The sequence below is a fragment of the Epinephelus fuscoguttatus genome, linkage group LG24 (genome assembly GCF_011397635.1).
Source record: "Epinephelus fuscoguttatus linkage group LG24, E.fuscoguttatus.final_Chr_v1".
NCBI classification, from domain to species: domain Eukaryota; kingdom Metazoa; phylum Chordata; class Actinopteri; order Perciformes; family Serranidae; genus Epinephelus; species Epinephelus fuscoguttatus.
The window spans coordinates 13,088,417-13,102,223 of NC_064775.1; the positions used below are offsets into that span (position 1 = coordinate 13,088,417).

A 13,807-nucleotide genomic window follows, 5' to 3' on the forward strand; every position below is an offset into this window, starting at 1 on the left:
GGCTGAATTTAAATATAAATACAGGAAAAGACAAAAAAATCATACAGTCCCTTAACATGAATGTAATGTCTTTGCACATGTTGTATTAGTTTAGATCTGATTTATTAAAAAAACAAATGTTGTACAGTATGGATTTACACAGTCAGTACAGCTTGGTAATATAGTAACAAACCAGTTGCTCAACAATGGAAGCACAAGTGTCCTGTGCTGTAGCACTGACTTGAGTGACATCAGCATGTGTTACCCAGTAGAGGGCAGTGTGTGTATACGTGTGTCCGTCCATCAGTTTCCTGCCTGAACAAATGTAGACAGTTAGTGGTAACAAAGAGGTGAAATCATGTAAACACAAAACATCACATTTTAATTCAGAAACAAAAAAAAACCACATTCAAATGCACAAAATAAATCCATGAAGTTACAGAGCATCAGTCATTTTTATATATATATAAAAAAGAACTATATTTTATTGATATAAGTGATGAGAGGCTTCATTCGTGTTGTTACTAGCTCCTGTGATTATGTGCTAATCTGCTCTACAGTGATTGTTTGAGTAAAGAATAGCTACACTATGTCTTTAATGACATACTGATTGACTGATGCTGTGTATGATTCTGACAGTGACAAGGCAGCAGAGTTATTTACTGGTCAGTCCATTTTTTCACAATCTTTGCTGCACTCACAGACTGTGTATGAAAACCATGATCTTGTCCGAGAGGTGTGGGAATCCCCGGAAAAGTGGACACACACAGTGAGAGTGCTCATCTGTATTCCTGAGTAGGAGTCATGGAGTATCTCCCGCGATAGATGCTGATATAAAACAAACAAAACAACAGAGGTATCTATCAAAGCTGGCCTCTCTTTGACTGTAACTAGAGGAGGATAATTTTACAATAAGTGGTTCAGGAGGGGGCACAAAGACAGGAACTAGAATGTATCAGTGAGATCAGTGTACATGTAGATGCCTGAGAATTATGCAGAAACTTTACATAACCCTGCGAAAACGGCTGGTATTAGCTGCCCCTCCTTGAAGTATCTACAGCAGATGTACGGCAGATGCCTTCACTCAGCCTCCTGGAAAAAGAAAACACATAAGAGAGTCAATACTCTCAAACATTTGGAAACAATAAAATTGTTATGGCCTCATTTCGGCTGAGGAAATTGCAAAAAAAATGAAAGGAAGAAAGCGACAGATTCGCTGTTCGACAGGCAAGGTGTGAATGACATAAATGGCGTTAATATGGCAGGGATGAATCACCAGTGGAGAGTGTACCAGTGGATCTGCCGGTCACACACGTCCTCTTGCACTCCTCCTCTGTGTCGAAGCGGTTCTTGTTGCCGTTACAGCCTCCGTACCAGAACTGGGCGCAGGCATTGGCCTGCTTGTCGTAGTACCAGCGGATATTATAGTCCCGACATGTGCCCTGGTCCAGAACCAGGCCACAGCGAGGGTCCAAGGGAACGGTCTCTGCAGGAAAAACAGCAGATTCTATAAAATCATCCACACCGCATCAAAAATAATTGGCCTCCCTGCTCCTCACCTACATGACCTCATTACTGAGCCTGTCAATCATAAAACACTTATCATAACCCCAGAGGTCTCTCCACCAGGTGTACTCTATACACTCTATCAAGTGACATCACAGCAGATCTGATCAGATATCAATGTTCACATATTGACAGATAATGTATTTAGGATTGTGTTAAATTGATTTTTATCTGACTAGCTTGGCTTTAGTTTAGGGAACATAACGCAGCTGCATCCTGTGTTTGACTTATAGGCTAGTCTTCACTTACTCTTATATGAGTCTAATCCAGTTTTTAATCTAACCCCGGGCTAAAAAAGGGCAGTGTTTCCATAGTAACAATGACCAGTGGCATCAAATGGCAAAGCTAGAATTACCGTCTTACGGTTGTATGTATCAAGTTATGGTTTGCATCCAAGTCTGTTCAGACTTACATGTAACCGTGACAGTAGACAATGCTTCTGAGTGCTGTGCAATGCTGCAAAGTTTCAGAGATTAGTGTCACCAATTCAGTATCTGACCAAATGATTCCCTTTCTGTTCCTGAGATATGACATTGAATAATGGCCAGAAAACATTATGATGTCACAGTAAAGTTGACCTTTGACTTTTTAGATATTAAATGTTGTCACTTCATCATTTTATCCTATCAGACATTTGTGTGAAATTTTGTCATAATCTGTGTTGAGTTATGGCCTAAAACATGTTTTGTGAGGGCACACTGACTTTGACCACCAAAATTTAATCAGTTCATTGTTAAGTCTAAGTGGAGATCTGTGCCAAATTTCTTCTCAGCGTTCTGAGATGGCGTGTTCACAAGACTGTGATGGACAAGGTCAGAGCGGCCTTCACTTTTGACCTCCAAATTTTAATGTGTTTGTCCATGACTCAAAATGGATGTTTGTGCAAAATTTAAAGAAATTACCTCAAGGTGCTCTTGAGACATTGCTTTCATGAGAATGACACAGATGCAAAGTCACATTGACTTTGACCACCAAAACCTAATCAGTTCATCGTTAAGTACAAGTGGACATTTGTGCCAAATTTCAAGAAATATCCTCGGGGTGCTCTGAGTGATCGTGTTCACAAGATTGGATGGACGGGGTAACAATGACCTTCACCTTTGACCTGCAAATTTAAATCAGTTCATTCTTGACTCAAAATTGACCTTTGTGCCAAATTTAAAGACATTACCCCAAGTTGTTCTTGAGATATTGCTTTCACGAGAATGAGACGGATGCAGGGTCACACTGACTTTGACCTTTGAATCTAATCAGTTCATCGTTGAGCCCAAGTGGACGTTGGTGCCAAATTTCAAGAAATTTCCTCCAGGTATTCTGAGTGATCGTGTTCACAAGAATGTGACAGATGGGGTAACAATGACCTTCACCTTTGACCTCCACATTTAAATCAGTTCATCCTTAACTCAAAATGGACATTTGTGACAAATTTAAAGACATTACCCCCAGTTGTTTTTGAGATATCACTCTAATGAGAATGAGACGGATGCAAGGTCACACTGACTTTGACCTTCGACCACCAAAATCTAATCAGTTCATTGTTGAGTCCAAGTGGATGTTTGTGCCAAATTTGAAGAAATTTCCTTATGGTGTTCTGAGATATCTTGTTCACGAGAATGTGACAGGGTCAATGTGACCTTCACCTTTGACCTCCAAGTGTTAATTAGATCATCCTTGACTCAAAGTGGACGTTTGTGCCAAATTTAAGGAAATTACCTCAAGTTGTTTTTGAGATATTGCTACGAGAATGAGACGGATGCAAGGTCACACTGACCTTAACCGTTGACCACCAGGATCTCATCAGTTCACCTTGACTCAAAGTGAACATTTGTGCCACATGTAATAAAATTCCATGAAGGAGTTCCTGAGGTATCGTGTCCATGAGAATGGGATGAACGGATGGACGGACAACAAAAACAATGCCTCCAGCCGTGGCTCTCACTGGCGCAAAGGCATGAAAAGAGGAAACCATGACTAATAATCTGAGGTTAGTTGACAATGTTGTGAAGCTAATAATGAGTGACATGTTGGAAATACACAGCAGTGAGGACACTGACCAGTTAGCACGAGCACTGAACCCTGACACTACGCTGTTAGGCTCTTCGCTGAATCCCTGTTGAATTCACTGTTGGTTTTCAAGAAAACAAACATTTTCTGCTGGAGTGAACAGAGCTGAGGAGTTTGACGCAGCTGCTCTGTCAACCTGGTTTTATAATAATAATAACAATAATAATAATATTAAAAGAGTCTTATTTACACAGAATTCATGGCATATTAGTTCTGCTTCAGACAGTCAGGAACTTGACAGCTTTGTACTACAGATGAATTTAGACATCTGTCTGAAGTCTGTTAGTTTGATCTCAGCCACAGTCTATCTTTGTGTAACCATCTCCTGTTTGCTGTGTGAGGAGCAGACTCTATTAAACAGCAGATAAAATGATGAAGTTATCTGCACAAGTGATTTAAAGGAATGCCACACAATAGCTCTCTTCACTCAGACATTGGTTCCAGCTTTCTGATTTTCCAGCTGAGTGACCTTATGTGATACCATCAGAATCATATGCAGTGTTTGTTTTGTCAATCAAGAACATTTTGCAATAATAACTACACTACATTTACAGTCTTACATTAAAATTGGAGTGGGAATAGCTCTGACAATACATCTTACACAGTGACATCATTTTGACACATATGATCTAAGCTTTTAGAGATCAGTAAAATCGACACATCTGCCCTTAAACTGAACTCTGTGAATAAAATGAGTGAGACAATGTGGAATATAAATAAATAAATCCTTGTCTCTGAAAGGCTAGTTCACCTCTAAACACACATGTAATGGGATTAAATATCTGATCACTGGACAACTGCTCTCAAATGTTTCTTTTTTATTTCTGCCATGCTTAAGCCTGAAGGGAATCATGCGTTTGCTTGTGTGTGTGTGTGTGTGTGTGTGTGTGTGTGTGTGTGTGTCTGTGTCTGTCTGGATCTCTTGTGGTTGCAGTGTTTAAAAACCTGTTTTATTGACTGTTTTATGCCATCATTGACTGCTGTCTCCTCACTCCCCTGAACCATCAAGTAGGGGCTGCAAATCTTTTACGGAAATCAGCCTGGCTAAAAACAACCGGCCTTACCACAGGTCACATTTTGGCTTTCACTGTGGCTCAAAAACTGACATCTATAGAAAAGTGTGCAAAAGGAAGCGTGAATCTACTGCTAGCTCACCTAGCACCACTGACCTAGCTAATGATACAACTCAGCAAAGTAGGACACTATTAATGTTTAGATCTCATGCTGTCATGAGCACAAGGCCCCTTGTCCATAAGTAGAGCACAATTCTTTCTGCTAAGTGATGCTGTTGGCAGGTGTAGTTTGGTAAAAAGGAAATAGTTCCAACATGAAACTGCTCACAACAAGGTCTGTGGATTATCTTAAGTAGCTGGGTCATGATTTCTAGAAAGAGACATCGCGACTCACACCAAAAAAATACTGATTTATTAACAGCACTACAGGTAAGAGGAAAAATCTGCATTTTTGATTTTGGCGTGGACTGTCTCTTTAAACCTCAGATATAATGACCTAAGATAGTGTTAAAGTGATTTCTACAGAACACAGCAACCTGTTAAAACATAACCACAGATGCAGTTTACATTAAATGTAGTTATTTTTAATTTCAAATGTGCGTCTCAGGAAATATTATTTTGACAACACTAGGAGGAACGATGCATTTAAAAACCACTCATGGACACTATAATAAAATACACTGCTGCTAGTTTATCTTAAATGGAACTAGAAGGTATGATTCATTTTATTTGTGCTGCCTGAGGAGTTCCTGCATCATTTACAGGAAGCAGCTTCACTTGTTTTCTCCTGTTGATAATGTTTCTCTGTAATTATTACGAAAGTGTTGTGTACCATGTTTTGTCAATAGGTATGTAACTATGTCATGTCTCTGCATGCACCGCCTATTAAAGGGAATTATATATAGAGCAAATCAGACTGTGTGTACCTTTGGGAAGAGCTGGCCTTGGTACACGCTCATGCTGAATGGTTACACCTGAGGAGGATGTGGATATTCTTGTAGAAGAAGAAGATGATGATGATGAAGATGAAGATGAGGAGGAGCCTTGGGTGCTGGAGGAGTCCTCTTTGGACGGAGGTGTGAAGTCTGAGTTGTTGCGGTTAAATGTATCCCCGCGCTCTCTTCCAAAGTGTGTCTCAGTGAACACATGCTGCCCTCCTCCACCCTGATGGTGATAAAACCAGTAAATGGTGTTAAACAGTGTTATCATGATCTTTTTATAACATACACACACTCATATGTTGCATACATGTCTGTCTGTGACTGTGCTGGAGCCTTTGCTGCCATGCTGGGTGGTCACTACGCGGCCTCCGTGGCTCTGAGTGCTGGTGCCAGTGCTGGTGCCACTCTGACGGCCGTTCAGAACTTGCTGGTCAGTCACAGGTCGGTACCCATAGCCACCGACAACATAGTTCCCATTGTTGCCGTTCCTGTTGCCGTTGTTGCCGTTGTAGCCATTGTTTCCATAGCCGTTGTAGCCGTTAGTTACTCTGTTATAAATCAGGGCTCCATTCTCATCCTCGCAGAACTGGCTGACCAGCTTGGATTCCAGCGCTGAGAAACAGAAAGACACAGAGAGGAGAAGTCAGTGTCAGGAACACAGGACATATTGTCTCTGGAGACTGGAGACCCAGTAGGAGATTTATTTTAGTCAGATTAGCTGCATGGCTCTGGGGATGAAAACAGTCGGCCCACTATTAAAGTCCAGGCTGAAATATCTCGGCGACTAACAGATGGATTGCCATGAAGTTTTGTACAGACATGGTCCGCAGAGGATGTATCCTATAGAGTTCCGTATTCCCCTAAATTTTCCTCAAGCAGCCCCATGAGGTTTGCATTTGTTGCTCTGAGTGCAATGTCTCCAAACCTATTGGATGGATTGGCATGAAATATTTTATGAACGTCTCATCTAATCATCTGGTCAAACTCATTATTTGTCCAATTCTTTAGTTTATCACTTTTCAAAGCACAGCATTTAAACTGAAGTAGTCCAGCTGACAACTTAATTACCATGAAATAAAGACAAAAATTAAAGGTACAGTTTGACATTTTCTGGAATACCCTTATGTGTTTTCTTGCTGACAGTTCAATTGGAAAAACCATACCCCTTTCATCTGTACTCTAGATATGGAACCAGAGTCACCAGGGGATTAGCTTAGCTTAGCACAAAGACTGGAAGAAGGGGAAACAGCTAGCCTGCCTCTGTCCAAATTTAAAAGAAACCCACCTCTAAAACTCTATTTAGCATTTGTGTACTGACATTTCTAATCCAAGATATATGCAAGTACCAATAAGCTAATGCAGTAAGCTAATATTTCTGTGCTAGTATTGATGCAGCGTAACACCAAGACAAAGAGTTTCTCTAACCTGGCAGTGTGTTGAAGTCATCAATGAGGAACATGTGCTCGCTGTCTGGGTCAGAAGCGATCAGATTGAGCTCTCTCATGAACTCAGCCTGCGTAGGGTCCGAGGTGTTCACAATCCCCAGTGCAAACATCTCAATATTGGCAGCATGTGCTTCTCGTACAGCTATATCCAGCTTCACTGGCTCTCGCTTGTCCGTCTGTCCATCAGTGATCACAATGGCCACTTTGCTGACTCCCAGACGTGAAGAGTAGAAGGCCTCCTGGGTGGCTTTACGGATGGCTGTGCCGGTATAGGTGCCCTCTCCCATGTATGGGATGTTCCTGATGGCCTGCTTTATGTCCTGTTTGGTGACGTAGCGGGCCAAGTTGAACACCAACTTCACCTCCAGGCTGTACAGCACCAGGCCGATCCTGGTGGCGTTGCGGCCCACTGTGACTCGGTCCACCAGGGCGTTCACAAAGTCCTTGATGATCTCAAAGTTCTCTGGGCCCACACTCTCTGAGCTGTCAATGACAAACACCAGCTCCATGGGCCTCTCCTTACACTTGATCCCACATCCTGGAATCACATCACATCAGCATATGAGATCATGGCTGAAATGTCACTTTGATGAGGTTCACTGTGCGGAATCTGATCTACTGATTCGCAGATAGGATGAGACAGTGGCTTAAATTCAGAAACTGAATCTTCTCTTATAGCATTAAGTCAATACTGAGAAGTGAAATAAATATTGCAAAGATCACAAGATACTTTACCACAGATCTCTTTGATCATCCGAATGATGTCCTCTCTCTGAAATGAATACACCAACACAGTGTGAGTGTATAAATAAACATGAGCAGTAACTGATGAAATAGTCAGTGGTGGAAGACATATTCACATCCTTTACTTTATGTAAAAAAAAAAAAAGCAATATTTTTAAAGAAACACTTCATCCTTCAGTTAATCACAAACATTCAAATTCAAAATCACTAATTTTGGAGATACGTGGTTTTGACTGGACAGGAGGGGTATGAAAAAATGAAATGTGAAAAGTAACGAAAGCTGGAAATACACAAGTAAAGTACATCTAATTAGTACTTAAAGGGTAACTTCAGTATTAAGCACAGTAAGTGTACAGTGACATTCCACCACTGGAAAAGTATATAAAGATATGAGAAGACTCACAGTGAGGCCTGCTTCACCTTTGACACCAGCGCGGCCCTGAGGTGAGAAAACAAAAAGTATAATGTAGTTAAAGTACTTATTATATTCTAAATATGTGTTTTAAACATTTTAAATTCCATTTACCAGACAAATATTTGCTGAGTTGACTAAAAATAAGGATAAGAGTGTAATTCTCACAAAGCAGTACACAATGTAAAGACATATAAAACCATCATTAGTGTAACTTACAGGTAGTCCTGGGGTTCCAGGGTCTCCCAGTTCTCCTTTGATTCCCTTCAGCCCCCTCTCCCCTGACGAGCCACGGTCACCCTGTCGCACATTGCATGATAAAATATCAGCAATCAGAACACACTGCGTGCACACAAACCCACATTCAGAAGTCCTGGACAACATGGTGACTCACTTTAGCTCCAGGAAAGCCTTCTCCAGGTACCCCCCTTGGCCCTGTCACGCCCTGGACCCCCTGTTCACCCTGAATCAAAAACATGAATTAAATACTTTGCATGTGTAGGAGTTTACCAATACATTAATTTCTATAAGAAGGACAACAAATCATGGCCCACCTTTGGCCCTTGAACTCCTTGTCCTTGTGGCCCTATTGGCCCTGGAGGGCCAGGCCGCCCAGTGTTACCCTGCAGAACAGAGGATGCAGTGAGTATCACATTGGAGTGGACTACATTAACCTAGCTGTACATTTCTGCAATTCATAGATATATTACATTTGTATGTCATTACAGTATGTAGTGGATATGTTGAAGTAACTTGAAACCCTTGTGTTGCTATAGAACTTGAGTTGAATAAACATTTACAGACCAGACCAGCCCTGTATCACACATATGTAACCAATGATTCCTCTTCCTTAAACAGATGTAAAATGGATATAAAACCCATGAAACAGCTTGTCATATTTCTAGGAAAAAGCATTTCTAAGGTGAGGATTATCCCTGTCTCATAATACTGAGTCATGACTTTCTGACACCCATTTTCTCTCAACATAGATGAGGGCTGGAGCCTGCCAACATGACAGCTTTAGCTGAGTCCCCAATTAAATCCTGCCTACTGCTGCATGACTGTGACAGCACCCGGACCTGCAGAAACACTGGTCTGAAGCCTGCAGGGACTCTGGATGGGATATTTGGGGACATATGGGTGCTGGGTGTTGCTTCAGTTAGGCCTGCTTCTCATCAGACACATATGTCTGTGGAGATTCACACTCTGCACCAATGTGTCAGAGAGCTGTGGGGAAAATCATGATAAATACCCTGAACAACTGAACTGGCAGCATAAGAATATAAGGCCCCTGTGGTGGGCATGTTCACACACAAGATAAAGCACTCTTATTTCCAATCTGGAACTCTTTGACTACAGCAAAGACGTAATCCTTCAGAGAATATGACTCAATCAGGACCGCTTGGCTGTATGTCAAGTAAAATTACAGCAGGCTTTCTGCATAAGTAAACACATTGCAATGTTGTCCTTGACTCATGTTTGCAGGAAAACTGAATACAAGCTGTTTTTTGACGAGTTATAAAAGGTAGATGAAAAGTCGAAATGGAAGTAATTTTAGTTTGAAAATTAAAAAAAAAAAAAAAAAAAAGCCAAACTAATAAAGTACCGGAGGTCCTTGGAGGCCTTCGCCTGGAGGTCCTGGTAAACCAGGCAACCCTCGGAAACCAACATCCCCCTGCAAAGATATATGAACACTTATAATACAGCAATTCACAATCCATCAAATAAATGAACTCCTGTGCTGAGTAAAATCTCGTTTCCTTTAATTAGTTTCCTCGAACAAATGACCACATCTTTCACTGGGGAGATACTTTCACTTATCTTCAGTGCACATTCAAACACTCTGAAATTGATCTAACAGTATTGGACAATTGCTTCAGCTCAGTTTTCACAACTGAGGTTCATTTTGCACAAGTCTTAACGTGAAATGTTACACTCCTAATTTTGACAAAGGAACCATCTCTATCATATTAGGTCATACATCACATCACGCTGAAACACTTTCTCAACTGCCACCGACATGCACTTACTTGACAATAATTATTTTTGATCTGACAGAGCCAAATTCTCACCTTTGGTCCAGGGATGCCCACTCCTTCCTGGCCAGGTTCTCCTGGAAGTCCAGGCAGACCAGGAGGGCCCTAAACAACACATGACATGGAGGTAGAATACACTCTCAGAGAAGGTGAAATTATTAAAGGAATAGTTCGGCATTTTGCAGAAAACCCCAGGAAGTTACCCGTCCTTGCCAAGAAATAGTCTGGCATATAGCTCCCCCCCTAAAATAAATATGACCTGTTAATCAGTGAGTTTTAGATGTGATCTGTTACCTATAGAAGGTACTGTGTTTGCTGTTAGCAGTCTTTGGCTAAACTAACTTAACCCTTCCAACAAATCCTTAGGAAAAGATCCTTCGGAAAAGAATCATGGTTGGGCATCGTCACATTATGTACTTTACATAAAGTTACATACTTAAGATATGTGGGTAAAGTAGGTTTCGGGAAGTAAAGTTACGTAGGTTAGGTCGAAGAATGTAAAGCTGCATAGGTTTGGTTTGGTAAAGTAAAGTTACTTTGGTTGGGTTTAGGAAAGTTAAGTTACTTAGGTTAGGTTTAGGAAAGTTAAATTACGTATGATGGAAAAGAATCACGGTTGGATGTTGTCACATTACATAGTTTACGTAAAGTTGTGCAGTTTATGGACATGTAACAGTCTTAGCGTAAAGTGACCTGCCGACTTGACAACATACCAACAACTGTTCACTTTTTTGTTTGTAATAAGGGTAAGCGTATTCATGGATAAATTGATTTTTGACAAGAAAAATATTAAGGTTTGGGTAGGACTTAGAGAATCTTGCGCTATGTATGTGAAATTTACCAATTACAAGTTAAAGATTTGTTGAGTAACTCAAAGGTTTATTATTACATTTGAATTTAATGATAATGTCTTCAGGTGCACTCTTATCTGGCCGGACCTTCATATTTAGCAAACAGACATGAGAGCAGCATCAGTCTCCTCATCTACAACTTCAAAAAAGGGGCTATATTAATAAGCATGATTCCCAAAATATTGAACTGTTCCTTTAAATCTCTTCTTCAGTGGCCACATATACCCCTACAAGACTAAATATGATTGCTTTGCTCTGTATTTGCCCCTGAATCCCCCTCTGTGTCTCCTTGCTATCGTCTTAACTAAGGACGAAGTATACGAGGTTCAGGTACTGTAACTATTGGTAATAAATGTCTCGTTGATGGATGTATGGCTGGAACTGATGGGCAGAATGAGGGAGGCAAAAGACAGATGGATGGACGACTAAATGTAATGTGTGGATGGATTGTATAAACTAACAGATTTATGAGCGTACAAATGGGCATGTCGTGCTTTAAATCAGTTCCTCACCATAGGGCCGGGATAGCCGTCTCCTTTGGGACCTAAAGGACCTGCAGGACCTGAATCTCCACGGTCACCCTAAAGCAAAAATAGGTCAATCATCCATTCATAAAAGGATACTTAGTGATTTACAGACAGGTGTTAAAATGAAACTGAAGTGGAATGTGGATGTAAATAGATATATGTGCCGTCTGCTCCTTTCTGTGCTTCTGTATTGTAACTCTGTGCAATATATCAAAAGCATGGAAGGTTCAAAATGCAAAACATGCTGAAGCATTTTATGAATTGATATTTCATGAACAAGTGTTAGAGCAAATGTTGACATCTTCACTGTCCTTGTTGATTCTTCTTGATGAAAGGGCACATATGTGTTGCCAGGTCTGTCTCCCATTATATTCACTCGATAATTGATTTTCCAAACATAGACTGTTCAGCTATGACAACATGCTCTAAGTGTGTGTCACCAGGCAGTCATCCAAGTTACAAACACATTGTTGTGTTTTAGAAAAGAGGCTTAAACTGGGTGTTACCTTTGGACCAGGAAGTCCGTAGCCAGTCTCCCCAATCGGACCTGGAGGACCACTTGGGCCAAGATCACCCTGTAACACACATTAGCACTAATTAACTCTATATTCTATAACATGGCAAATATTGTAGATTTTACAAACAAAACATGAGATATAGCTGAAATATTAAAGGTAAGTAAACTGGATTTCCACAACTAGCTATAAGTGGTAAAGCATACACATAGTGCTACTGTGGTGCAAATGAACAAATACACAGGTAATCAAGTCACCACAATGTGATTGCCACATAGTTATCCTGCGGTCATTGAGGCCTCAAAGGGTTTGGGAGTAATTGCCCACATTACCCAGTACGGTAATTGCAGTCATTAACATTACACAAAGTAGTTCAAATTAATAACATAACAATAACATTTAGTTTGTGCTGACAAGTATAATTTGCTGATAATAATTACTCTAATTACCTACTGTAATTTTAGGTAAATAACATCTTGAATGAGACTTGTATTTTACATTCTGGTACTACTATTTTAAGTTACAGCTACCCTTGTGGAGTTTTTTTTATCACTGGTAGCTTGATGCAATGTTTTTACAAGACGGTCCCAGTATCCCGCAAAGTGTGCCGCACTTTGAAGCCAATTTGTCATAGTGGTCAAACAGTAAAACTACAACTTCCAGGTCCCTTACATGATGCCTTTGGATCCAGAAACACGTTTTCCCATAGACTTACATCGTGAAAGAGATGTCCTAAAATCACTGGATAAATTTTTTGAGTGTCACAGCCTCCGTGAAATGATTCATCTCACTATTGGGATTTGATTTGTTTGGTCCGATAACATTTTGAAAGTCAAGAAGGGCCGGACGATTAATTCATTTTATCCCCATCCAAGATGACGGAGGGCTAAACCAGACGTTAGCCAGCAGAAGTTAACTGCTCAGCTGATGATGTCTCTAGTGTGCTTGCACTATGGGCCCAATGACGTGGTACTTTTATACCCAGGAGTTCAAACTGTTTTGGCTTCATCCACCGCTGAACAACCTTTATAGGTATGAACGGCCTCCAATGCTGTATCAAGTTCTCTTTATACATCCATGGCAGGACCCTGATTTGTTTGTATAATGCACTTGCACAAGGACAGTTTCAGTTTCATGGTGCTCCTGATGGACAGATGGCAGCAGTAATGTGCAAAGAAGACAAGTAAGAACATTGCTAGCAAGCATGAATATGTACAATCTGTGATTTAAGGTGGATATAAACACATTTTTTGCTTAAACTTATTATCATGACATAAATATTAACTGTATAATGTAATAACTATAGAATATTAGACACCGTCAGTGTTTAGATTGAGTCCCTGTAAGCCTTGCTTTCACCATGCAATTCTATCTGCCAACGGGAACAATCTCCTGGGAAAATGAAAGCTCGATTTACGGCACAAAAACTGCAGCAGTCGTGGTGCAACCAAACAGGAAGAGGATAGTGCTTTTGTTTTCCCCTGTAGCTATTGGTAGCTATCCCCAGTTATCACAGAGTATCTATGTAAGTGCTTTGTTGTCTTTGCAACAGCGCTGCTACGAACAATTCCAGATGGAGAATTTGGTTTTGGAAATGTTTTATAAGGACGACTGAAAATTGTCGCTACTGCCAGGAGATTCTTTCACTTATGAACTGTTTCATGAAACAACTGTCTCTTGAAATGAGAAGTATGGCGATCATGAAAATCAAACA

At 40.6% G+C, this 13,807-nt stretch overlaps 1 protein-coding gene across 2 annotated transcripts in view; it reads right to left on the reverse strand.

Annotated features, from left to right (window-relative positions):
* The window catches only part of LOC125884783 (collagen alpha-1(XXVIII) chain-like), a 37,486-nt gene continuing 23,679 nt past the window's right edge, over positions 1-13,807 (reverse strand). The window contains exons 23-36 of one of the 2 annotated variants that reach the window (XM_049569970.1): positions 12,085-12,153; positions 11,564-11,632; positions 10,237-10,305; positions 9,771-9,839; positions 8,719-8,787; positions 8,559-8,627; positions 8,384-8,464; positions 8,156-8,191; positions 7,744-7,780; positions 6,989-7,546; positions 5,871-6,175; positions 5,549-5,786; positions 1,271-1,465; positions 1-1,071 (exon numbers count right to left, since the gene is read on the reverse strand). In XM_049569970.1, coding sequence (XP_049425927.1) covers positions 1,064-1,071; positions 1,271-1,465; positions 5,549-5,786; positions 5,871-6,175; positions 6,989-7,546; positions 7,744-7,780; positions 8,156-8,191; positions 8,384-8,464; positions 8,559-8,627; positions 8,719-8,787; positions 9,771-9,839; positions 10,237-10,305; positions 11,564-11,632; positions 12,085-12,153 — 1,872 coding nt within the window. In that variant the 3' untranslated portion in view covers positions 1-1,063. Of the gene's footprint in view, positions 1,072-1,255; positions 1,466-5,548; positions 5,787-5,870; positions 6,176-6,988; positions 7,547-7,743; positions 7,781-8,155; positions 8,192-8,383; positions 8,465-8,558; positions 8,628-8,718; positions 8,788-9,770; positions 9,840-10,236; positions 10,306-11,563; positions 11,633-12,084; positions 12,154-13,807 lie in introns of both variants that reach the window. The other variant, XM_049569969.1, reaches the window with a different exon arrangement.